Consider the following 26,041-nt stretch of genomic DNA (forward strand, 5'->3'; position numbering starts at 1 on the left):
GGTCGCCAGTTCATGATCTTTTTGGTCCAACGTTCGTCTGTCCTTCTTGCAATATGTCCCGCCCAGCTCCATTTCAGAGATGCTATTCTTTCCATGACATCAACGACCCTGGTTTGTTGTCGAATCCATTGATTCGTCATTCTGTCTCTGAGTGTTATTCCAAGCATACTCCGTTCCATGAAGTGTCACTCTCAATTTATCTTCGGATGCTTTCGTTAAAGTTAACGCTTCCGCTCCATAAGTGAGCACTGGAAGGACACAAGTGTCGAAAACTTTGCGTTTCAGACTATTATTCATTTTGCTTTTGAAAATTAGTCTGAGTTTTCCGAACGCTGCCCATGCAAGACCAATCCTACGTCTTATTTCTGCAGTTTGGTTGTCCAGACCTAACTTCAGTTTATGTCCTAGATATACATAGCTGTCGACTCGTTCAATGACAGTGTCACCAATTTTTATTTCTCTATCGTCCCGATGTTGGTCATGACTTTTGTTTTCGATAAGTTCATCTTGAGGCCAACTTTGCTCGCCTCTTCACTTAACTGTTGTAGCATAAGCTGAGCCTGACCTAGATTCGCTGCTATCGGTACAATGTCATCAGCGAAGCGGAGATTGCTCAGGTACTCTCCATTTATATTTATTCCCATTTTACTCCAGTTTAACTTCCTAAAAATACTCTGCAGAATCGCCGTGAATAATTTCGGTGAAATGGTGTCACCCTGCCTTACACCTCGGCCAATTCTGAATTTCTCCGTGCTCTTATGAAGTTTTATACATGAAGTAGCATTTTTGTACACATATCGAATTGTGTTGGAGTACCTTGAGTCTACTCTACATTCGTCTAATGCGTCCAATATCGAACATCTTTCCACTGAATCGAAAGCTTTTTCGAAGTCTATGAATAGCAAGACTATGTCGATGTTGTATTCACGACACTTCTCAATAAGCGTTCTCATCACCTGCAAATGGTCGTTTGTGCTGAAACCAGATCTGAAAGCAGCTTGTTCAACAGGTTGGTAGAAGTCGAACTTGTTAGTGTTCCTCTTCGTAATGATTTCCATAAACAACTTGTAGAGTGTTGACAATAGGCTTATGGGTCGGTAATTTTCCAGCTTTGTTATGTCTCCTTTTTTATGCAGCAATGTAATTACCGCATTTTCCCAGGCTTCTGGTACTTCTTCCCATTGGAGACATTGATTAAACAAAGCCGTGATTGCCTTTAATAATGAGTCTCCACCTAGTTTAATGGCTTCCACTGGAACACCATCTTCTCCGGGAGACTTTTTGTTTTTCATCTTGGCTACTGCAGCCTTGACTTCATCAACAGTTATGTCGGGCATATCCTCCGATCCCACGTTTCTTATTATTGGTCTATCTTCGGTTTCTTCCGTTGGGCTCTGTCTTGCTGAAGAAAACAAATTCTCATAAAATTCTGTTGCAATGTTTAATATCGCATTTCGATCCGTTTGGATCGTTCCTGTACCAACGTTACAATAGTTTCACTTTTTTTAGTTTCACTTTTTTTGTGGAACTATAAAAAGTGAAACTATCTTCACCCTGCATATATGTAGCGTTACAATAGTTTCACTTTCTAGATTTCAGATTCCTAGATATCTAGACTTTCCAGCCTAAAAAAGTGGAACTATTGTAACACTGCATATATGCAGGGTGAAGATAGTTTCAATTTTTATAGTTCCACTTTTTTAGACAACTGTCAAAAGTGAAACTATCTTCACGTTGCATATATGCAGTGTTGCAATAGTTCCACTTTTTTAGTTGCACTTTTTTCTTGAACGTGAAACTGTCTTCACCCTGCATATATGCAAGGTTACAATAGTTCCACTTTTCTAATTTCCTTTAAGAGGCACCGGTACTTTGCCGAAAAGCATACATTAGGGCGATTTTTAAATACTAGATTTTAGTTTACTTTTGATGATATCTTTCCATCAGAATTCTTTTTCAAAAATGTACGACCGCAATTCCGACCGCGAATGTGTTAGCTTTCAACAGAAAATAGATTTGGTTGCAGCAATTTGACCAGCTCTGAGAACAATGAGCAGTTTATGAAAATTTCATTAAACTGCTCACTTTTCTCAAAGCTGATCAAACGACTACAACCAAAACTAATTTTAATTTAAAGCTAACAGATTCTTGGTCGGAATTGCGGTCGTACATTTTTCAAAAAGGATTCTGATGAAATAATATTAACAAAAATGACATACGAAACACGCAAATGTAGGCTACAATTTTAGCTAAGTGTCGGTGCCTCTTAAAGGTTTACTTAGAATGAATATGATTCGGAACCGTTAACACAGTTTTCGTCACGAATGTTGTCATACTCGACGTTTCACGTTTGGGTTTGTTTGGCACGCTACGGTCTTGCTGTAACAAGCCGAAGGTGAAACACGACAAAACAAAAAAGATTTCCATGAAGCGTTTTTGCGCGTTGTGCGAAAATTATACATGCCGCTCGTACTGAACTCCTTCAAAAGAAAAATTATAAGGAGCGAATGAAGAAACTATTCTTTTCGAGGCACGAACCCCCTGACGAAAGTCGAAAATCCAAGTCGAAAATCGATCCAATCATTGGACAACATTTATTGATAAAGTGATGTAAAATTTAAACTTATATTACATTGAGAACCTCAATTTGAGGATAGAACGACCAACGATTAGTATGACGTCCGCCACTTTGCTGTCATCTTAACACTATATTTTTTTTTTTAATGTCTTTACTAGAAGTGTAGTTGTTTCACGCTAGCGATGCGAAAATCCTTATTTTGTCCACTATGAACCGTTTTAGAAAATGGCGTTTTGTTGTCATTCTGTGAGGCGTCATTTTAGATGAGCAAATAACAATTGTCTCCCCATAGGGACCCCATAGGTGCTTTAAGGTTTTTCGACGATTCAAACGTTACACTTGTAAAAAATACGTCAAATGAAAGGTATCATGCCCGCACGTTAGTAAGCGGGCGCGACGCAAGTCCTCTACTACAAAAATTTTCATACATTTTTTTAGTGACTAAGGAACATATTCACAGCAGCTTTTTGGTTATAGGTCAATCTCGGTCCGTAGATCAAAATAAGATTTTAAAAAATGGTGGAAAATACTTTTTTTTTAAATTTTTTGATTTTTTTGAAATTTTTAAATTTTTTTACAAATTTAAAAAAAAATAATTTACAAAAGTTTTGCGTCACAAGTGGCAGATGTTGAGGAAAGTACTGTTAAGAAAATTATTAAAATAGTGAAAAATACGTCCTGAAAGAATAGACAAATGTAAAAACGCCGAATCATCTGCCACTTTGTGACGCAAAACTTTTGTGGTAAAATTTGCTTGTAGAATTTTTCGGTCAAATTTTTGCTTTTACAATTTTTGCGTACAAGCGCAGAATGCGACACCTACAGCGATATCAGTTGTTTTGGAAGTATGCACAGACTTGCGTCACTTTTACTCTTTTGAGTGTTTTTGACTGATTTGCAATACCGATCGACAAAATAATAGTTTATAGAAATCGGATGACCGACTCGTGAGTTAGACCCATCAGTGTGAACCAGGTACAGGGCGGCAAGCAGTTTTTTTTGCAGGTCGGCTAAATTTAAATGGTTTTCGACTATTTTTGCTTTATTAGATAGGTATTGCCCTTACCAATTATGGAAAAAAAAAGTTTATGAAATTAGGTTCACCATAAAGTCCCTCGGCCGTACAGTGAAAGTGGGGTTAATCATCTTCTTTTTATTAGTTTATTGATAGGCGATATAAAAAGACTGATAAAGTAGCCAGTAAAAAAACGATCTTTTCAAAAAAATAAATAAATATTGCAATAGATAAAAGTCATCTACTGTAATTGTTCCTAATGTCCCCAGAACGCATGCAGCGTTGCCTCTTTGGATTGCAATTAATTTTTTGTGCAATTAAATAGTCGTTCAAACGCGGTTCCCCTGAAGCAGCCTTCATAATTGTTCCTAATTATTTAATGAAATTCATCGTTTCTGGCCCCAAACTTTCAAAAGCTAATTGATCGACCGCTGTTTCTTACTAGATTCATTGACGTATGAAAGCGCTAATGTATTTCTTACTGTTACATCCCACACCCAAAAAAATGAGATTTTGGATGTACATTAAAATCGCACAATTTTAACGAGTAACTCGTAGAAAGTACGTTTTAAATGTACAATTTACGGATGAGTAAACCATTGGTCTTATCGTGTTTTTGGGAGTTTTACCCGTACACTTGATCCGTACACTGCTGTACGATTAATACGTACTTATCAGGTGACAGTTGTGATTTCTATATTTGACACGTGAGACGCCTACGACACTGTGTTTCCTCAAACAAGTTAATTTTGATGTTGTTAGCCAATGCTTAGATTTGTTAAGTAAACACTATTTGCTGGCGGAAGACTGCCAAAACGATTCATAGTGTCGTGTCAGTTATCAATACAAACGTTCGCTTTTGTAGATTTGGCCGACCTCGATCGGTAATTATATGTTTGATTAGTTGGGAAAAACTCAAGCAGAAAAAAAGATTTAAAAAATCGACAAACATTTTGATAATCAGAAACTTAAAAAAACACAACCATGTTACTGGCCCAATAAATGGTTCACTTTGCTTTTCAACCGTACATTATAAGCTGTTCGAAATTACATTCACTCTTCTCAGCAGCCCGTTAGTTCAGCTAGTACGCCTGAGCCTGGCAAGTAAGAAGTGACGGGTTCAAATCCAGTTCAAACTTTTTTCTTTTTTTTTGCTTGTTTTCTCGTTAAAACTATAAAAGCAGATGATGTGATGTGATTGTATCATTACGAATCATCAATTAAGTTGTATTTATTCTTAAATATAAACATTTAAACGTCATTGCCTGTCTGACATTTACTGTACGTTTTAAATGTACATAGTGTACGTATAAGTAAACCATTGGTCTTATCGTGTTTTTGGGCGATTGAAACGTAGAACTTTTTTTTGGGTGCATATAAGAGACTTTCCGTGACTCCATGGAATCAACCTCATTCCATCCAGCCTTTTACTATCATCTCTAGAAATACCTGGTGGCTGTAAAATGTTTGGAAATCCTGCTGAAGAGAATGCATGAGAAAAAATATTGTAAATATTGTTGATGACGCAGTCTTGCACGAGCATATTATACATTTCTTATTTTGCTTACTTCTCTCATTTCTCCATATACTCGTTATGGAGAAATGAGAGAAGTTGGAGAAATAAGAAATGTATAATATGTCGATACTTTTAAATGTTAAGAACTGTACCAAATAATTTGATTTACACAAACATTTGCCGAATTCAGGTGGAAAATAGCATCAGCTGTGTTGAGTGGCTAGTCGACACCGGCATCAAATCGTATGTACCGTGTTGAGACACCAGCGTTGAATAGCGTAGCCACACAACACGGTTCATGCTATTTGACACCGGCGTCCAATAGCATCGGCCATAGTTTAATTAGTTTTAGAAGAAGAACATTAATTAAATTTCCGTCTTGAGAAAAAACAAATTATTCAACGTGTAAAACGTCTAACTTAGAGAAAATGGTCGAAAAAGATGTTAGACGGTGGGCCCGCAGCCAACCAATCACTTTTTCATTTTACTCTATAGTTCAAACCCACGAGAGTTTTTCGTACTTAGAACTTTTCTGTGTTTACAGTTCCAAATCATATTCATTCTAGGCAAACCCTAAAAGGTAATTAGAAAAGTTGAACTATTGTAACCTTGCATATATGCAGAGTGAAGACAGTTTCACGTTCAAGAAAAAAGTGGAACTAAAAAAGTGGAACTAAAAAAGTGGAACTATTGTAACACTGCATATATGCAACGTGAAGATAGTTTCACTTTTGACAGTTTCCTAAAAAAAGTGGAACTATAAAAAGTGAAACTATCTTCACCCTGCATATATGCAGTGTTACAGTAGTTCCACTTTTTTAGGCTGGAAAGTCTAGATATCTACGAATCTGAAATCTAGAAAGTGAAACTATTGTAACGCTGCATATATGCAGGGTGAAGATAGTTTCACTTTTTATAGTTCCACAAAAAAAGTGAAACTAAAAAAAGTGGAACTATTGTAACGTTGGTCGTTCCTGTTTTGTCTCGTAATTTGAAGATTTCTTTTTTGGCGTTTGTCATTTTTCTCCGTAGGACTTTCATATTGCAGTTAGCTTCAATTATGTTTTGAGCCAATTGGACATTATATTTTCTTTCATCTGATCTCCTTGCTTTGTTGATACTTTTAGACAGGTTCCGGTATTCCACCGAATCTCGTCCTCCGTTTTTTACCAACTCTGCTCTGCTTGCGATCAGGTCTAATGTTTCTCTGTTGAGTTTCGATTCTTTCCCTTGGACGGATTTGCATTTGGATTTCATGAAACCCATTATTGTATCGACGATTTTGGTATTCAATTCGTCCAATGTTTCACATTGATTGTTGACGTTATCTAATTCGGCAGTCATTTTCGTAGCAAATTCTTCATTTTGTGTGTAAAGCCGTTGTACGTCAATCCTTTCACTTTTTTGAACTAGTTGTGATCTTTGAAATCTGGTATTTAACGTGACTCTTGCACGAACCATTCGGTGATCACTGCCTGTTGAAAAATTGTTTAGGACCGTAACGTTCTTAACGGTTGACTTACAGCCAGTTATGATGTAATCGATCTCATTTTTCGTTACACCATCTGCACTAGCCCAAGTCCATTTCCGTTGAGGCTTTCCTGCAAAAAATGAATTCATTGCGTACAAATTGTGTTGCTGTAAGAAGTTGAGTAAAGTATTTCCACGCTCATTTCTTTGGTCGTTGCAAAAACTACCAACAGAAACTTCGGAGTCTTCTTCTCGTTTTCCCAGCTTCGCATTGAAATCACCGATTAGATATTGGTAATGGGAAGGGTTTTCGTCCAGAGCTTTCTCGACATCTTCATAGAATCTTTCTACTTCTTCGTCATCATGGGTGGACGTGGGTGCGTAAACCTGAATTAATTTGACACTGTATCTGTTATTTATCTTCAGGCTTACGTATATCACTCGATCGGATATGCTTTTCGTGTGAATTATGCGATCCGACCACCGCTTGTTTATGAACAATCCGACACCGTGCATCAGCATCTGACTGTCACTTCCTCGGTAGAAGAATGTATGCCCTGATTCTAATTTCAGGCATTCCTCTCCAGGTTTTCTCACTTCGCTCACTCCCACAACATCCCATTTTATCTTTTCTAGTTCTTCTTCCATTTCTTGCATTTTTTGTCTTGACGACAATGTTCTGGCATTATATGTGGCAATGTATAATTCGTTATGGCTTCGTTTGAAGGTTTTTAGCATTAAAACACCACGCTTGCTACTGCGGGTTGGTGAGTATGAAAGCTTTACTTTGTTCGCCCCCGGTAATCCTCGAGCTCTGACCCGCACATTTCTGCACGTGCCCGACGGGGTAGTGTTACTCTTTTTGAACATTCTTTTCCATAAAGCTTTGCCCATTCTTTTGAACCTATCTGAGCAAAAGGTTATTCGTCCTTTAAAAGCTTAACCTAGTAGCTAATAAGAATTCTGGGATCGTTCTATCCTTTGGCTTCCTGATCGTGTTGTTTCACCTCAACGTTGGTCCCTTAACCCCAATTCTTTCGGCTTCCAGCTCACGATTCATTCAACCTTAAGATTGATCTATCTAATACTATCTTATCTACTGCTACGTCCTCGTTAAACTTCATTCCCTCCACTCTTTTTCAAACTGGCTTGGGACAGTCTTTGGCGGTGTTGCATCTCATTGGGGAAACGAAAATTACAACTTTCGTAGTTGGTGTAATGAAAAGAAAGTTTATCGTCCAATAACACACCAAGATCCTTTTTTACTGTGACACGATCCAGTTGTTGATATTGTATGGAAACTTTATCACGTTGTGGCTGAGGGTAGTAGACATAATTGCACATTTTTTTAACATTAATGACCATCTTATTCGTTTCGCACCATTTCACGATTTTCACTAGATCTTGCTGTAATGTCTCGCAATCGTAGACATCTTCTATCTTACGGAAAACTTTCAAATCGTCGGCGAAGCCAGAGCCAGATGGTACACGGTGTGCCTGAACCAAATTTAAACAAAAATGTTTGCACCTCTGATTTTTCTTCTTATTTCCATTTTTTGGGTCATAACAAACAACTTTTGTTCGAGGGGTAGGCTGGCGCAGCGGGCGCTTTTCGAAAAAATTCCGAAAACGTCATCTGAAGTCCATTATTTGGCCGTTTCCAGCACTTTTAATAACTGTTGTGGGCTAAATGACTTATTATATAAACTTTGGTAAGTCATCTGATCATTGAAAGTGATCAGGAATACTGTCTTATAGTTATAAGAACTTAACGTGCCACTAAATGTGACAATTATGATGGGATTCTTCGATATATGTGAGCAGCGCTCCAAAATTTCGGAGTAGCCGTACGTAACAGCATTGTAGGACCAATCAGAGTTCAATATGACAACAGTTTCCTAATGTTAGTATCTTTTCGATGTCTTTGAGGTATATAAAAGCGATTCTCCATTTAAATTTTATATTTTTCGTTACGAAAGTGTCGGCTTTGGTGGTTTCGGTTTCACGGAGGTCCTTTAACTTAGCTACATTTTTTCTTTAGTGTTGCAATATTGGACACAAAGACGACTAGATAACATCACAAAATGTTTTAATATATTCGGAATGGCTAGAAAAATGTATGACAAAAAATGTCACTCGAATCTTCAAAAAATATAGACGGTACCGGCTTACTAATAGTGAAAAAACGTAAGCGAATATAACTAATTTTCTATTTACAGTGGAATAACGTAGGTTATAAGTCATATTAATCCAGTTATACAGTTACCCAATTATATTATGGCTACGGTTGTGGGATTCATTACTTTTACATCCTACACACTTCCCACATTCAATTGAACCAACGAATTCAATTTCATTTTTGATTTTGTCGATTGGCACCATTGACATACAAGTGGTTAGTTCTCATTATCTGCTTGTGGTGGCACCATATACTTTGCGTGTCCAAGCAGTTAAAGAAGTACTAGGTAGCGTCAATCAAAATTCTGAAAGAACAGTTTAGATCACATCTGATTTGATCGCAAAGACAGTAAGCAATTTAGAAGTTTTTTTTTGTGCATTATATGTATTTTACATGCTACATGCGTCGAAAACGGTACTTTTCATGTTTCACACACTAATTTCGACTTCGAAAGCATGCAAAAACCACTCGGGATAAAAAGATGAAATGTCTCGTTTTCGCGTGTTTATTGACCTCGGCTACGCCTCGGATCAACAAAATTCACACGAAAATGATTACAAAATGATTTACAATAACAATTTCTTGAGTTATTGCTGAAAAACTGTTCACGGGACCCTCTGACAACCCTTCACTTTTGAACACTTTGCAACGAAAACAAACAAAATTAATCGAAAAAATTTAAGATGTGACTTCTCTAGAATTCAAAGATAAATCCAACGATCTATCACTCATTTGAATTGGAGAACCCGTGTTCCCAAAGATAATGAAATAACCTGCAGTTTTTGCGATATCATGAAAAGCTTAAAAATAACTGAAATGTCACTTCGCAATCTGTTGACAAATGACCAATGAAAATGTTATGAAAAGAATCTTGCATATGTCATGCACCAAGAAGGCGGATATCAAAAACGGTGGAGGTACAGCCGATCGTCATTTTGTTGCACAACATCTTATGATTAGAATTTTGCTATTTTGTCCAATTTAAACTCAACAATCAACATACGTTTTTACCGCTTTTGTTGGTTTTCTTCATCCAATTCGTTCCATTCATTCTTTCATGTATTTCTTTAGCGTTTTACATTTCTCCTATTTCATACGAACTTGCTTCTCAGGTATGAAAGATCAGAAAAGCATTTGTATTTTACATTTCTTGGGATAAAAAGATGAAAAGTAGAGTTTTCGTGTGAATTTTGTTGATCCGAGGCGTAGCCGAGGTCAATAAACACGCGAAAACGAGACATTTCATCTTTTTATCCCGAGTTGTTTTTGCATGCTTTCGAAGTCGAAATTAGTGTGTGAAACATGTGCAGTGATCACCGAATGGTTCGTGCAAGAGTCACGTTAAATACCAGATTTCAAGGATCACAACTAGTTCAGAAAAGTGAAAGGATTGACGTACAACGGCTTTACACACAAAATGAAGAATTTGCTACGAAAATGACTGTCGAATTAGATAACGTCAACAATCAATGTGAAACATTGGACGAATTGAATACCAAAATCGTCGATACAATAATGGGTTTCATGAAATCCAAATGCAAATCCGTCCAAGGGAAAGAATCAAAACTCAGCAGAGAAACATTAGACCTGATCGCAAGCAGAGCAGAGTTGGTAAAAAACGGAGGACGAGATTCGGTGGAATACCGGAACTTGTCTAAAAGTATCAACAAAGCAAGGAGATCAGATGAAAGAAAATATAATGTCCAATTGGCTCAAAACATAATTGAAGCTAACTGTAATATGAAAGTTCTACGGAGAAAAATGACAAACGCCAAAAAAGAAATCTTCAAATTACGAGACAAAACAGGAACGATCCAAACGGATCGAAATGCGATATTAAATATTGCAACAGAATTTTATGAGAATTTGTTTTCTTCAGCAAGACAGAGTCCAACGGAAGAAACCGAAGATAGACCAATAATAAGAAACGTGGGATCGGATGATATGCCCGACATAACTGTTGATGAAGTCAAGGCCGCAGTAGCCGAGATGAAAAACAAAAAGTCTCCAGGAGAAGATGGTGTTCCAGTGGAAGCCATTAAACTAGGTGGAGACTCCTTATTAAAGGCAATCACGGCTTTGTTTAATCAATGTCTCCAATGGGAAGAAGTACCAGAAGCTTGGGAAAATGCGGTAATTACATTGCTGCATAAAAAAGGAGACATAACAAAGCTGGAAAATTACCGACCCATAAGCCTATTGTCAACACTCTACAAGTTGTTTATGAAAATCATTACGAAGAGGAACACTAACAAGTTCGACTTCTACCAACCTGTTGAACAAGCTGCTTTCAGATCTGGTTTCAGCACAAACGACCATTTGCAAGTGATGAGAACGCTTATTGAGAAGTGTCGTGAATACAACATCGACATAGTCTTGCTATTCATAGACTTCGAAAAAGCTTTCGATTCAGTGGAAACATGGTCGATATTGGACGCATTAGACGAATGTAGAGTAGACTCAAGGTACTCCAACACAATTCGATATGTGTACAAAAATGCTACTTCATGTATAAAACTTCATAAGAGCACGGAGAAATTCAGAATTGGCCGAGGTGTAAGGCAGGGTGACACCATTTCACCGAAATTATTCACGGCGATTCTGCAGAGTGTTTTTAGGAAGTTAAACTGGAGTAAAATGGGAATAAAGATAAATGGAGAGTACCTGAGCAATCTCCGCTTCGCTGATGACATTGTACCGATAGCAGCGAATCTAGGTCAGGCTCAGCTTATGCTACAACAGTTAAGTGAAGAGGCAAACAAAGTTGGCCTCAAGATGAACTTATCGAAAACAAAAGTCATGACCAACATCGGGGACGATAGAGAAATCAAAATTGGTGACACTGTCATTGAACGAGTCGACAGCTACGTATATCTAGGACATAAGCTGAAGTTAGGTCTGGACAACCAAACTGCAGAAATAAGACGTAGGATTGGTCTTGCATGGGCAGCGTTCGGAAAACTCAGACTAATTTTCAAAAGCAAAATGAATAATAGTCTGAAACGCAAAGTTTTCGACACTTGTGTCCTTCCAGTGCTCACTTATGGAGCGGAAACGTTAACTTTAACGAAAGCATCCGAAGAAAAATTGAGAGTGACACAAAGAGCCATGGAACGGAGTATGCTTGGAATAACACTCAGAGACAGAATGACGAATCAATGGATTCGACAACAAACCAGGGTCGTTGATGTCATGGAAAGAATAGCATCTCTGAAATGGAGCTGGGCGGGACATATTGCAAGAAGGACAGACGAACGTTGGACCAAAAAGATCATGAACTGGCGACCATATAAAAGACGAGCTATAGGTAGACCACCAGAGAGATGGACAAACGGAATTAAGAATATTGCAGGTACAAACTGGCAGCAAATGGCAATGGATCGTACGAAATGGAAAGAAGTTGGAGAGGCCTACATCCAGCAGTGGATAGAAACAGGCTGAAAAAGAAGAAGAAGAAGAAGAAACATGAAAAGTACCGTTTTCGACGCATGTAGCATGTAAAATACATATAATGCACAAAAAAAACCTTCTAAATTGCTTACTGTCTTTGCGATCAAATCAGATGTGATCTAAACTGTTCTTTCAGAATTTTGATTGACGCTACCTAGTACTTCTTTAACTGCTTGGACACGCAAAGTATATGGTGCCACCACAAGCAGATAATGAGAACTAACCACTTGTATGTCAATGGTGCCAATCGACAAAATCAAAAATGAAATTGAATTCGTTGGTTCAATTGAATGTGGGAAGTGTGTAGGATGTAAAAGGAATGAAAGAAAGAAAGAAAAATGAAATGACAAAAAAAAAAAATTATTACATTTTTAGTTGTTTAAATATATTTTTTGTTAAAATTAGGTACATTCGACGACGATCAGTATGCTTGTACCGTCTATATTTTTTGAAGATTCGAATGACATTTTTTGTCATAGATTTTTCTAGCCACTAAAGAAAAAATGTAGCTAAGTTAACTCTACAAATACGGCTGGTATCGTCTGCCATTATAACAAAAGAAGAATAAAAGAATTCTTAGAATTTTGTGAATTCGTTACCATCGGGTTAAAGGACCTCCGTGAAACCGAAACCACCAAAGCCGACACTTTCGTAACGAAAAATATAAAATTTAAATGGAGAATCGCTTTTATATACCTCAAAGACATCGAAAAGATACTAACATTAGGAAACTGTTGTCATATTGAACTCTGATTGGTCCTACAATGCTGTTACGTACGGCTACTCCGAAATTTTGGAGCGCTGCTCACATATATCGAAGAATCCCATCATAATTGTCACATTTAGTGGCACGTTAAGTTCTTATAACTATAAGACAGTATTCTTGATCACTTTCAATGATCAGATGACTTACCAAAGTTTATATAATAAGTCATTTAGCCCACAACAGTTATTAAAAGTGCTGGAAACGGCCAAATAATGGACTTCAGATGACGTTTTCGGAATTTTTTCGAAAAGCGCCCGCTGCGCCAGCCTACCCCTCGAACAAAAGTTGTTTGTTATGACCCAAAAAAGGGAAATAAGAAGAAAAATCAGAGGTGCAAAAATTTTTGTTTAAATTTGGTTCAGGCACACCGTGGGTAACATCGACAATAGATCATTGATAAAGATGATGAACAGCAGTGGCCCTAGGATAGATCCTTGTGGAACACCGGAAGTAGGAACAATTGGAAACGATTTTGTGGCACCAATCACAACAAATTGAGTGCGATCTTTCAAGTAAGATCTAAACCATTCAAGCAAGTTATCCGTGAATCCAATCCTTTTTAATTTGTCAATAAGCATACGATGGTTAACCTTGTCAAACGCTTTTGAAAAGTCCTTGTAGATGGTATCGACCTGGCCATCATTAATTATCGATTGAGCAACTGTAGAAACATATTCCATTAAATTCGTCTGCGTTGAACGTTTCATGAAAAACCCATGTTGAGAACGATGGATGCGCGATTTAACCTGTTCAAACAATCTGTTAAACATTAATCTTTCAAATATCTTTGAGACCGCACACATGATGCAGACCAGGCGGTGATTCATTACATCTTCTTTATTTCCATCTTTGAAAATAGGAGACACGTAACTCACCTTCCATTCGGATGGAAATTTCATTTCCGACAAAGACTTATTAAACAAAATTGACAAAGGCAGACTTAGAGACAATGCGAGGTTCATAAAAAACATCATAGGTATAGAGTCAGGACTTGCTACCTTATTCACATTAAAGCACTTGATAGCATCTCGGATATCTTCTTTGCTAAACGAGTCAACCGACACCTGATCATCACACTGATGAGTGAACGGGTCATAGATAATATCATCTGAGATCTCAGCATCAACGCTATAAACCGAACTGAAAAACTGTGCAAACGAATCACATATCGACTGTCTATCGAAGTTTATCACGTCACCGAACTTCATACTGCTGGGAAAGGAGTTAGTCTTTCTGAGGGATTTGGTGAATGCAAAAAAGCACTTAGTATTCGACTTCAACTTGACCTCACAATCATCCACGTAATTACTGAAACATTTCTTAATCTCTTCTTTAACTTGTTTTCGCAATCGGGAAAACTCCGCCTGAAGCTCCTCTCTTTTATCCACACATGCATTGTTCTTCAATTTACACTTAACGCTCTCCTTTCTCTTAATAAGCAAGATCAGTTCATGTATGTAATAAATCGGATAGTCCCTCGAAGTGGCCACAGTCTTCGGAATCGACGCAATGAACGGGTCAAGAATTTCATTAAATCTACTTACAGCGCCACTTACGTCACGATCACCCAACTCGCTCAGCCAGTCGATCTTAGACAATTCAGAATTAAGCTGAACATAATTAGCTTTAAAGAAATAGGTTTTTGGACGACGTTTTTCAAGGAGACACTTCAAGGGAGATAAATTAGCTTTAATAACAATAGCCGGGTGGTGGCCGTCCTCAGGAACCAGACCGTCGCTGGCTTTCAGAACCTCAACGCACTTACAACTCAAGCTAGATATTACAAGATCAAGAGTTCTATTATTCACGTTTCGAACATCATTGAACTGACGGAAGCCACACAGCTCAATCGTATAAAGCAGACTATTTGCAATGGCACCTTTAACTCCATTAGCCTGATGAGTCTCCTTTTTAGGATTAAACGGCCACATCACACTGTCACCTAAATTGTAATCACCCGTCAAGATGAAATTGTCACCCGGTTTCGACAACATAAACGATTCAATCAACTTATCGAAGTTTTCATTGTACTTATCAAGGCTCGTGCCTAATTCAATATACTTTACGTTCAAAAAGTTTCTATTCCCATTGACATGATCTACAGCAACCTGCAACCCATAGGTCAGTGCTAAGTTGCCAATTCATTAAGGCCCGTCATTGGGAAATGACAGGACAGTATGTCAAATTTTATCACAAAAATTCACCGAAAAAATTCAAAGAAACTCACCTCTTATGCTTTCCATTGTATTCGGGCATAGTCTCTTTAGGTCGCCAAGGCATATTTGAACACTAAAACAATTTTTACTCGATGCAAAAACAAAGTTTTTTTTGTTTTGTCGCGACAAAAACACAGAAAATATTTCAACACAACTGTGACACTCCGCTACTATAAGTACTAGAATCAATGTTTGCTGTGTTCACTTCGGCGGTGTTTAACCCGTAGGAGCTTTTTCCTACGGTTATCCTTTTATCGAATAAAAAGACTAAGATGTTTTATTTTAATTATAAACTTTACTTTATTAACTGATTCTTTCACAAGAACTCTCCTGTTTGACTACCGTTCAAACTCTCCTGTTTGAATACTTCTCAAACTCTTCTGTTTGAATACTTCTCAAACTCTCCTCAAACTCTGATCTTATCCATTGAATGGATACAGTATTTATACTAATTCTAAACAAAGAACTTATTGTTATAATTACAATCACTTATAATTATCGTGGGAAGTATTTTAACGCTTGATTCACATAGTAATAAAGCAATGCACCGGATGTGACGTTCATCCTTTTCCATAATTTGGTTAATACATTTATACCGAAAACTATCCGGAATAAATGTTTCCAAAAAAGACAATTTATTATAAACATTTCCAAGAAATGAATACCATAAATCATTTAACATCTTTTTACCACATATTTCGCTTAATGCATCTCATATTACACGTTAATGATTGCAATGTTTACATTCGCGCATATAATTGTTCATAATGTCGCGTATATGATTCAAGTATAACAATTCTATCGACTGAACTGTTAATGCATTGCGCATGCGCGAGCATGAAGATGCGCGCGCATATTGTAATTATTATATGTGATCTAATTGAATAGAAATTTTACATAATTTTATATTATTATCATTGCAAGCATTAACATACTCCCGACCGTTGAATATTTAATTCAACAAATAAGTTCTAGGATTTATTCTAGGATTACAATAATATGTAAGAATTAACTTGCTCCTGACCGTTGCGTATTCTATTTCCACTCAAATTTTCAATTTTTTAGCATGAAAAATTTAAATAGGCAAGTACACACAATGGAAAAATCATAAGCTGCCTTTCAAGTAATTAATACATACGTATACAATGCAATGAAAACAACAAAAGTTTCCTTAAGAAATGCACACAAATGCACACAGTTAGTAGTTAATTCAAAAATAAAATTTACGTCAGTTATCCATAACATACATATGACTATGCACTAAAAGTGACATTTAATGATTCGTCTTTTGGAATTTTCTCTATATTAGTCACTGGAACTGTTTCTATTGTGAAACTTTGCTGTTTTCTTACTTTGAGCATCCAGTAAATAAATAGACTAATGAAAACAATAAGCAAAATTACAATAACATATACCATTGTGTAGTGGTGAATGTCATGGACGCTGATAGTAGGGAATGTCTGCATTTGTTGTTTCTGATTGTGAATTGCCTTTTCCAATATCGCCATCTGTTCGTCCAATTGCATTGTTTCATGTGTAGGTTCGTTTGATGAATTGGGTTTTATTTCGATGAGAATATCGGAAATATTTAGCTTAGGGATGACAATATGAAGTTCTCCGTAATCAACATCATTTTCCGAAGTAATTTCGTAGTTCGCTGCTTGTAGTACACATTGAGGATCTAATTGAACAATGCCCGCTCCTTCCGCGTAACACGTTGTCGCTTTATTACCACATATGATATTGAAGGTTGTCCTGGTTTTTGTTGTAAACAAGAACGTATTTGGCGTATGCAGCTTAGACCATATTTGATCTCCAAGCACTGGAATTAATGCACATCTTGGAGAAATAGCCTTTGTCGTGTGGGTAAATATAGCCATTTCACATTCCGCTGAACCATTGTAGATATTATACAGCATATGTTTTTGCTCGCATATAATAATGTTGTCAACAAACGCCTTGCATGCTGCATTCTCATTATGAGAAATCATATAATATTTGTCTTGACGATTATTAATGCAAATATATTGCGCCGTTGTGTGGATAATGCGCATTGCATTTTTGTCATTTCGAAAAGGAACTGGTATTATATGGTGCATGTCATAAAATTCTCTTTCAATCAATGGAATTGTTAATTTTATGATGAGATTTCGTTTGCCCATGCTTACTTCCGCATTCATTATGCCATACAAATGTACCAAATTAGTTTGTACATCATTTCCAGGTATCATCAAATTTCTTTTGATTTCGCCTGACATTTTTTCCAAATGTTGCATCAACTGTTGTGGGGTAATCAGTATGGTTGAAATATGTCCATGACGAACTTGAGTAATTACGTCAATAATAGCATTAATTCTTTCGCGATGGTTTTCAATTAGCGACAAGGCTTGAATTGATAGTGAATCAAAATGCGAATTTTCTATTGTAACGTTCCTTAATTCCAACACTTCGTTGTGAACTAATGTGTATTGCTTTGACACATTCACTTCATCACGCTTGATTATATTTTGTGTTATGTCTTGAATTGTTGTCTGATCAGCAATTAACTTCATTGCATTTTGATAAGTTCCGTTCAAATATTCGACTTGCTTCTGGATCAATTCACTGTCATCATGGTCCATAACTCCAGTAGTTAGTTTCAAAGCACTTCCGAAAATATTTACCCAGCCTCGTTTGCTTCGTTTATTCACTTTTTCTGATAGTGATAATTGTATATCACTATTGGACCCAGCCCGCCGTTTTCTCATCCTGCGCTGATGAGAAAACTGTCTAATCAACTCACTTTGTTCTTCCAATATTTTCACTTGCTGTCGAAATTGCTTTCGTGTGATATTGCAAAGCTTCGGGGGTTTTATCTTGCTGCAAATGGTGTCCAACTGGTCCAACATAGTTGTTATTTCGGATGCCTGTGACCATAGTTGATCTAGACTGAGTACGCATATGATGTTCCATTTATCATGAGTTAAAGCCATTCTGCCCACTGGTTCGAAATACAGTCCTGGATTATGATCGAATGATTTGTATTGGCACTGTTCAGCCTTTGCTCTGCCAAGGAAAGCGAGAAATACGAATGCTACAGTTGCCACTGAACATATTGTGGTTTTGATTTTTGATCTGGTTCTTCGCGCAATCGGCTCGTCTGGCTGCTTGACGATTACTGGAGGCTCCCGACCATTTGACACTCTCAATAATTTGCCTTGTGGTTTAGCGATTGCAGAAACTTCCTCAATAGTAGTCTCTGCATTAGCAACTTCTATTTCGGGAGACTGCTCAGTTGTTTCCTTAGATTCCTCGATGACGCTAGGTTGAGCTGGATTTTGTATGTGCTGGCTTGAGGAAGCTAACGTATCTGGCTCGTCATTAACCTCAATTGGCAATGGACAAATACGATGTATTGCTCTTCGTACCAAATGGGTTGAAGCGGTCATGTTTGCTATTCGTTTTTTGTTGGTAGCTATGTCCGGAATTCTGACCACACTGGTTATTAATTCGACAACTCGTACTTTACCATTTTCATCACAAAAAACCTTTGTGACTCTGCCCATTCGCCATTTTAATGGAGCCATGTTATCTTCTTTTAAGATGACTAATGTTCCAACTTTAATGTTGTTGCATTCCTGCCTCCATTTGGCCTTGCTTTGTAATTCCGCCAAGTATTCCGTGGACCATCGCCGCCAAAATTCCTTTCGCATTTCCATCATTTTGTACCAAATTTTTGTTTTGGGACCATTTGAGATGTTTCGGTCCTCTAGACCTGTCAGTGGTCCTCCAATTAAGAAATGCCCAGCTGTTAATGGCTGTAAATCGTCGGGATTGTTGGACATCGGTGTTAACGGCCTGGAATTCAGAATTGCTTCAATTTCGGCTGTGATTGTTCCCAGTTGATCATAAGTGAGTCTGGCAGAATGTAAAATTTTTCGCAAATGCCACTTAGCTGATTTGACAGCAGCTTCTGCTAATCCGTTAAAATGTGGACTTCTTGCCGGACAAAATTTCCATTCAATTTGATGATCCTGACAATATTCGTACAATTTTTTCTGGTTTTCTGTGTCCGAAAACACATTTTTTAGCTCCATCAGCTGGTTATGAGTTCCTTTGAAGTTAGTAGCATTGTCTGACACGATTGCGTTTGGTAATCCCCTTCGTGCGACAAATCGTTTCAAACAACAAATGAACCCGTCTATGGACAAGTCTATTGCGGCTTCCATATGAACTGCTTTTGTCGTGAAGCACACAAAGATGCAAATATATCCTTTAGTTACTCGTTTTCCACGAATGGTGCTATGAATTTCAACCGGTCCTGCGAAATCTACGCTTACGTTGTAGAACGCTCGTGCTATAGTTGTCCTAGATTTAGGCAGATCTCCCATGATTTGCTCCATCATTTTTGGCTTCGATTTTACACAGAGGACACAATTTTTCACGACCTCTTGCGCCAATTGCTTGCCTTGCTCTGGCCAGTATTTTTGCCTAGCTATCGCTAAGAGTGCTTGTGGTCCGGCGTGCATATTTTCACGATGTAGCTGCTCCAATATTAATCTTGTCACATAATGTTTCCTTGGTAGTAATACTGGATGTCGCTGATCGAATGAAATTTCGGCTGTTCGTAATCTTCCACCGACTCGTATTAGACCGTCTGCGTCTAAGATTGGTGAAAAGTTAGAAAATCGACTTTTCAAATGTTTTCCTTTGCTTAGCAAATCCAATTCTTCAGCAAAACAGGTTTTTTGGACGTGTTTGAGTATTACGCGCATCGCTGCTTTTAATTCCGTTATCGACAATGTTTCATTTGATTGCTCTCGTTCGCCATTGTTTTTTCTCAGCATTCTCAGCGCGTACGCCACAATTCGTTGAAGGACTCGAATAGAATTTCTATGATTGATCCTGTCTATGAAATTGGCTTCTGGTACTGAAGCTGTTAGCACCGTTTTAATTTGCTTTTCTTCAGTGATTTCTCTGATGAATGAGGCTTTCATTTCTGGCCAGTCTTCTTTTTCTTGATTTAAGAATTGTGGTCCTTCCCACCATAGCTTGGATTCCAACAGTTTTTCAGGTGTCATTCCACGTGACACTAAATCTGCTGGGTTAGACTTCGTATTGATATATCTCCAATTTTCCGGCTGAGTTTTCCTTTTTATTTCAGCTACTCTGTTGGCTACAAATGTGCGGTAGGTTCCATCTGATAACACCCATGATAAGACAACTTCCGAGTCCGTCCAGTAAGTAGTGCTAGATATATTCAGTTGCAACGTTTGCTCAACCTTTTTTGCTAATTCCACGTTTAGTAGCGCTGCACACAATTCCAGCCTTGGCAATGTTGTTTGCACTATCGGGGCAACTCTGCTTTTAGAACAGACCAAGCTGACTAGCCGTTCTCCGTCTGAATTTACCGACCGTAGATAAGCAACACTTCCATATGCCTTTTCACTTGCGTCCGAGAATAAATGCAGTTGTATATCTGACGGATTATCCACTAATATGCGCCTGGGTAGTTTCACCTTATTTAACATTTTTAATTGGTTTCGATACTGCTCCCATCGGCTATTCATGTGCATTGGTACTGCTGCATCCCATTGCAATTTTAATTTGCATATCTCTTGCAAGAATATTTTTGCCATCACGACTACCGGATTTACGAAGCCAAGTGGGTCAAATAATTGCGATAGTTCCGATAAGACTGTCCGCTTTGTGACTTTGTTATGCTCTTTTGGAACGTACGAAAGCATAAAAATGTCGTCTTTGGGAATCCATTTTACTCCCAATGCCTTCGTTTCTGTTTTTTCTGCATTGATCTCCAGGCTTACTTCTCGCTTCTTTGCTGGTATTGTTTTCAATAACATTGGATGATTGGAGCACCATTTATGTAGTTCAAAATGTCCACTTTTGCACATCTGTATTAATTGCTCTTGTAGCACTAGCGCTTGTTCCACATTTTCGGCTCCAGTCATAACATCGTCAACGTTAAAATCTGATTTTGCTATTTCTGCGGCTTCAGGATAGACGTTCTTGTGCTCTTCTGCCAATGTTTGAAGTGCTTTTATTGCCAAATAAGAAGAACATGTTAGCCCATATGTCAATGTTTTTAGTTTATAAAATCCCAATGGTTGGTCTGGTTGTTCTCGCCAGATAATCATCTGCCATTTTTGGTGACTTTCAGTCACTTCTACTTGGCGATACATTTTTGTAATGTCCGCTGAAAACACTATCGCGTGTTTTCTGAAACGAACTAATATGGAAAATAAGTCGTCTTGAAGCATTGGACCATTAGCCAGTATTTCATTCAGTGAAATATTCGTTGTAGTTTTTGCCGATCCATCGAAAACTACTCTAAATTTCGTTGTGCTGCTGGATGGGTTCCTAACGGCATGATGAGGTATGAAATAATTCTCATCAGTTATATTTTCCAACTGTACTCGTTCCATGTGCCCAAGGTTTTCGTATTCTCGTAGAAAAGTAACGTATTCCTCTTTTAGCTCCGGATCCTTTTGGAATCGTCTTTCCAAGAACAGGAATCGCCTTATGGCCATATTTTTCGAGTTGCCCAGCATTGATGGTTCTTTTATGAATTGCAAATTCACAATAAATTTTCCATTGTCACTTTCTCTCATAGTAGTTTTGTCGAAATATTCCTCACAATTTACTTCGCGATCAGTCATTGGTTTCTTGACCTTGTAGCGTTCTTCCAATTGCCAGAATTTTTCAATTTGTTTCTCGAGCTGAGTTTCATTTACCATTCCCACGAAAGCTTCCTGCTGTTGTAGGCCCAGCACTTTTCCAGTTACTACCCAACCGAACACCGTATTTTGCAAATCTGGTAAGGATTTTCCAATCTCGATTTGTCCAATGGAAATTAGTTTGAAGAAAAGCTCTCCACCAATGATGATGTCAATTGCTGCTGGTATGTTGAATTTAGGGTCAGCTAAGTTGATATTTTTTGGAATTTTCCATCTGCTTGTGTTTACTTCGTTCAATGGTTGACACGTGCTGACCTCCTTTAGGACGAACGCTTCTAGATTCGCCTCGAATCCAGATGCCATTGATTTAATAACAAAACTTGCTCGTTTTGTTGATTCCACTTGCGATGATCCTACTCCATTGATTTTCAAGCTTGAGTGGCTTGATTTTGCTTTAATTTTGCTGCATAACTTCTGTGTTATGATATTTATTTGGGAACCAGAGTCCAATAATGCTCTGGCTTGACACGGTTGTCCATTTGACCCAATGACGTTAATTATTGCGGTTGCCAAGAACACATGATCAAGATGCTCATTTTTAGTTGTTGTTCCCAATAATGACGTAGCCATTTTCTCCGAATGCATTAGAGTGTGGTGTTTTCTGTTGCACTTGGTACAACTATTTTTTTGTTTACAATCTCGTATTTCGTGCCCTTTTACTAGGCAATTCCAGCACATCTTCCAATTCCTCAATTTTTCCATTTTGCCTTTTAGGTTTAGTGCAGCAAATACTGGACATTTCGATATGTAGTGGGGTTCTTTGCAATCACATTTCTTGTTGGCATTAAAGATGTTTGGGGACGCGCTTGGAGTGGCAACCAATGACGTTTTTTGGTTAGGTGTATCCTGGCTTTTAAATTCCCGGAAACTTATTTTCTTTGCAGGCTTCTTGTTGCCTTTCTCTTCGTTTGAAGATTCCACCGTTAAAATGCTGATACGTTGCTTCAAAAATTCCAGTAATTCTTTGTAACCACGCAATTTGGGTGGACCATCAATTTTGTTTTGGAAATGACCCATAGTTATGCTGTCGATTCTTTCTTCTACTATGTAGTAGAACAACATGTCAGTATCCTCATTCCAAGGTATTCCCATGTTGGAGATCAATGAAATGGATTCACTGATTTCATCTGTGATGTTTTTCATTGATTCGACGACGTATCTTTCCATTTTTGGCCCAGACTTTAGTTTTCTCATTAGCTGCACCATTATCAAGTGACAATTTTCATATCTGTCATTGAGCGTTTCCCAAGCGATAGCGTAACTGGCATTTTCTATTGGTAACGCTGAAAGTAATCTTAAAGGTTCACCTTTTAATTGCCCTTTCAAGTATGCCAATTTTTCGCAGTCATCCAATTGCTGCTGCCCGCCAATCATACGTTGGAATAACTCCTTGAATGATTTATATTTGACGTATTCCCCGGAAAATAGAGGAACATTTAATTTCGGTAATTTCGCCGATGATTGCCAGTTAGCTGGATTGGAAGGTTTCGAGGCTTCGTACTTCTCAATAATTCTTGTCATTTCATCTGTCATATCGAAGAAATCGTGTATGTTACAGCTTGGACTGCTAATTATGTCGCACTGCACTTCTATAATTCTCGAATAGCTTTTAATGATATTTGCCAACGTTCTGGCTTGATCAATATCATTTTCGCTTTCCGCTTTATGCACTGCAATTATGTAATCATTGAGCCGCTGCATTAATAACCCCATTCTGGTTGAGGTAGTATCAGTCGCATTGCTGATATCTTTAGGATTTTCGTTTGCATGCTTAAACAAATTATCCAGGTTTACATGGTCTCCAGTTTTGCCGGTTTTTTGCTCTGGATTTGCTTCTTGTAAATCATGGATTGTTTTTTGCATCAATGCCTTATACTCAGTGAAATACTTTATCGTTTCGTCGTAGTAGTTGGCCTTGAAGTATTGATGTTCGCTGTCCAACAACGCAGTTCTGCACAAAAATTCATTATTATTGTTGAACTCGTTCCGAAGTTCTTCAGCTTCATTAATCAATTGCTTTACATATTCGTAATTTTTCCTCTCAATAGGTAACGAATTGTAGCTTGTTAATTTAGATCGAACCTTGGTTCCGATCGATTTTTGCGCCGTAAGCGCTGCGTCTACTTTAGACATTTTAATTTGACCTTATGTCGATTCCCGGGATTATTTTATTTATTTTAACGCACCGCGTTTTTATTTTTTTTAAATATTTATGACACACCGTGTCGAGTTGTAGTTTGCAAGGCTACTTTCTTTTCTAGTGGGTCTCAGTACTATTTCTATTATAGCTTGGACTCTCACGTTCTGTGACAAACTATGTCAATACGTAGTTTCCAATACTACTGTATTTATTTTAACGCGCCGCGTTATTTTTTAGTTAAGAATTCCCACTTTTACTTTAACAGCCAGTGCCGTTTGTGGATTTTGAATTCAACTTTTTATTTTTTGCAACACACCGTGTCACTTTATTTTTCCTTTAACAGATCGTGCTGTTTGTGGATTAACATAAGCTTTTATTTTTTATAACACACCGCGTTACTTGTTTTTTATTTCAACACACCGTGTTGATTTAAGTGCACTTTTTGCGTAATACCCTTTGTATTACACTTTTATTGTTCAATAAATCAACGGCTGCAGTCCGCGATTTATTTTCCTTCGTTATATGTTCAATTCTTTCTGATACATTTAACTTTTAATTTTTACTCGCGCTCATTTCAAGCGTTCGGGGTCACCAATGTTTAACCCGTAGGAGCTTTTTCCTACGGTTATCCTTTTATCGAATAAAAAGACTAAGATGTTTTATTTTAATTATAAACTTTACTTTATTAACTGATTCTTTCACAAGAACTCTCCTGTTTGACTACCGTTCAAACTCTCCTGTTTGAATACTTCTCAAACTCTTCTGTTTGAATACTTCTCAAACTCTCCTCAAACTCTGATCTTATCCATTGAATGGATACAGTATTTATACTAATTCTAAACAAAGAACTTATTGTTATAATTACAATCACTTATAATTATCGTGGGAAGTATTTTAACGCTTGATTCACATAGTAATAAAGCAATGCACCGGATGTGACGTTCATCCTTTTCCATAATTTGGTTAATACATTTATACCGAAAACTATCCGGAATAAATGTTTCCAAAAAAGACAATTTATTATAAACATTTCCAAGAAATGAATACCATAAATCATTTAACATCTTTTTACCACATATTTCGCTTAATGCATCTCATATTACACGTTAATGATTGCAATGTTTACATTCGCGCATATAATTGTTCATAATGTCGCGTATATGATTCAAGTATAACAATTCTATCGACTGAACTGTTAATGCATTGCGCATGCGCGAGCATGAAGATGCGCGCGCATATTGTAATTATTATATGTGATCTAATTGAATAGAAATTTTACATAATTTTATATTATTATCATTGCAAGCATTAACAGGCGGTAAAATATTTTTATTCAAAAAAGTGTCGGACATTTGAAAACAATCATCAAACGGTTGACAAAGGGTAGCGTATACATTTAATAATGTTCATCGACCATTTTTTAAAGCTTTACGAGAGCTCAGTGGACATTCTCTCAACGATGGGAGAGCATTTATTAAAAATTTAGCCTCTCGTAAGACTGCGCTGAGCGTAAATAAATGTTCGTTCCTCTTTAGTAAGCTAAGAAGACTTCGAGAAGTCGAATTATGCCACCTCTTTGAATAAAAATATCGGCTGAGTTCTAATAATTCTCCGCTGAACTCTAATAATTCTTCGCTGAGCTAGCAAACCTCCGCTGAGCTCTAATAATTCTCCGCTAGGCTTCAGGAAGTGTCCGTTAGGCCTAAGCAAGTTGCAGGAAGGCTTAATGAAGCGAATCGGACACTCAACGGAGATCTGCCAAAGCTAAGTGGAGTCTTATTAAATCATAGCAAAAATTATTAGGTATCCGCTGATGCTTATTGAGTGTTCGCTTAGCTTCATTGCCTTACTACAACGTGCTAAGGTCTGACGGACTCTTACTGAAGCCTAGCGGAGAATTATTAGAACTCATTAGAGGTTTGTCAAAGCTCAGCGGAGAATTATTCGACCTCAGCCGATATTTTTGTTCGAAGAGGT

The 26,041-nt window shown here is 37.5% G+C and overlaps 1 protein-coding gene across 1 annotated transcript in view; it reads right to left on the reverse strand.

Moving 5' to 3' along the window:
* The window catches only part of LOC119084767, a 37,568-nt gene extending 12,226 nt beyond the window's left edge, over window positions 1–25,342 (reverse strand). The window contains exons 1-2 of the mRNA XM_037194833.1: window positions 17,973–25,342; window positions 17,636–17,885 (exon numbers count right to left, since the gene is read on the reverse strand). Coding sequence (XP_037050728.1) covers window positions 17,636–17,885; window positions 17,973–24,057 — 6,335 coding nt within the window. The 5' untranslated portion in view covers window positions 24,058–25,342. The remainder of the gene's footprint in view (window positions 1–17,635; window positions 17,886–17,972) is intronic.
* Window positions 25,343–26,041: the final 699 nt, after the last annotated feature.

This window comes from Bradysia coprophila, unplaced genomic scaffold (assembly GCF_014529535.1).
Source record: "Bradysia coprophila strain Holo2 unplaced genomic scaffold, BU_Bcop_v1 contig_93, whole genome shotgun sequence".
Lineage (NCBI taxonomy): Eukaryota > Metazoa > Arthropoda > Insecta > Diptera > Sciaridae > Bradysia > Bradysia coprophila.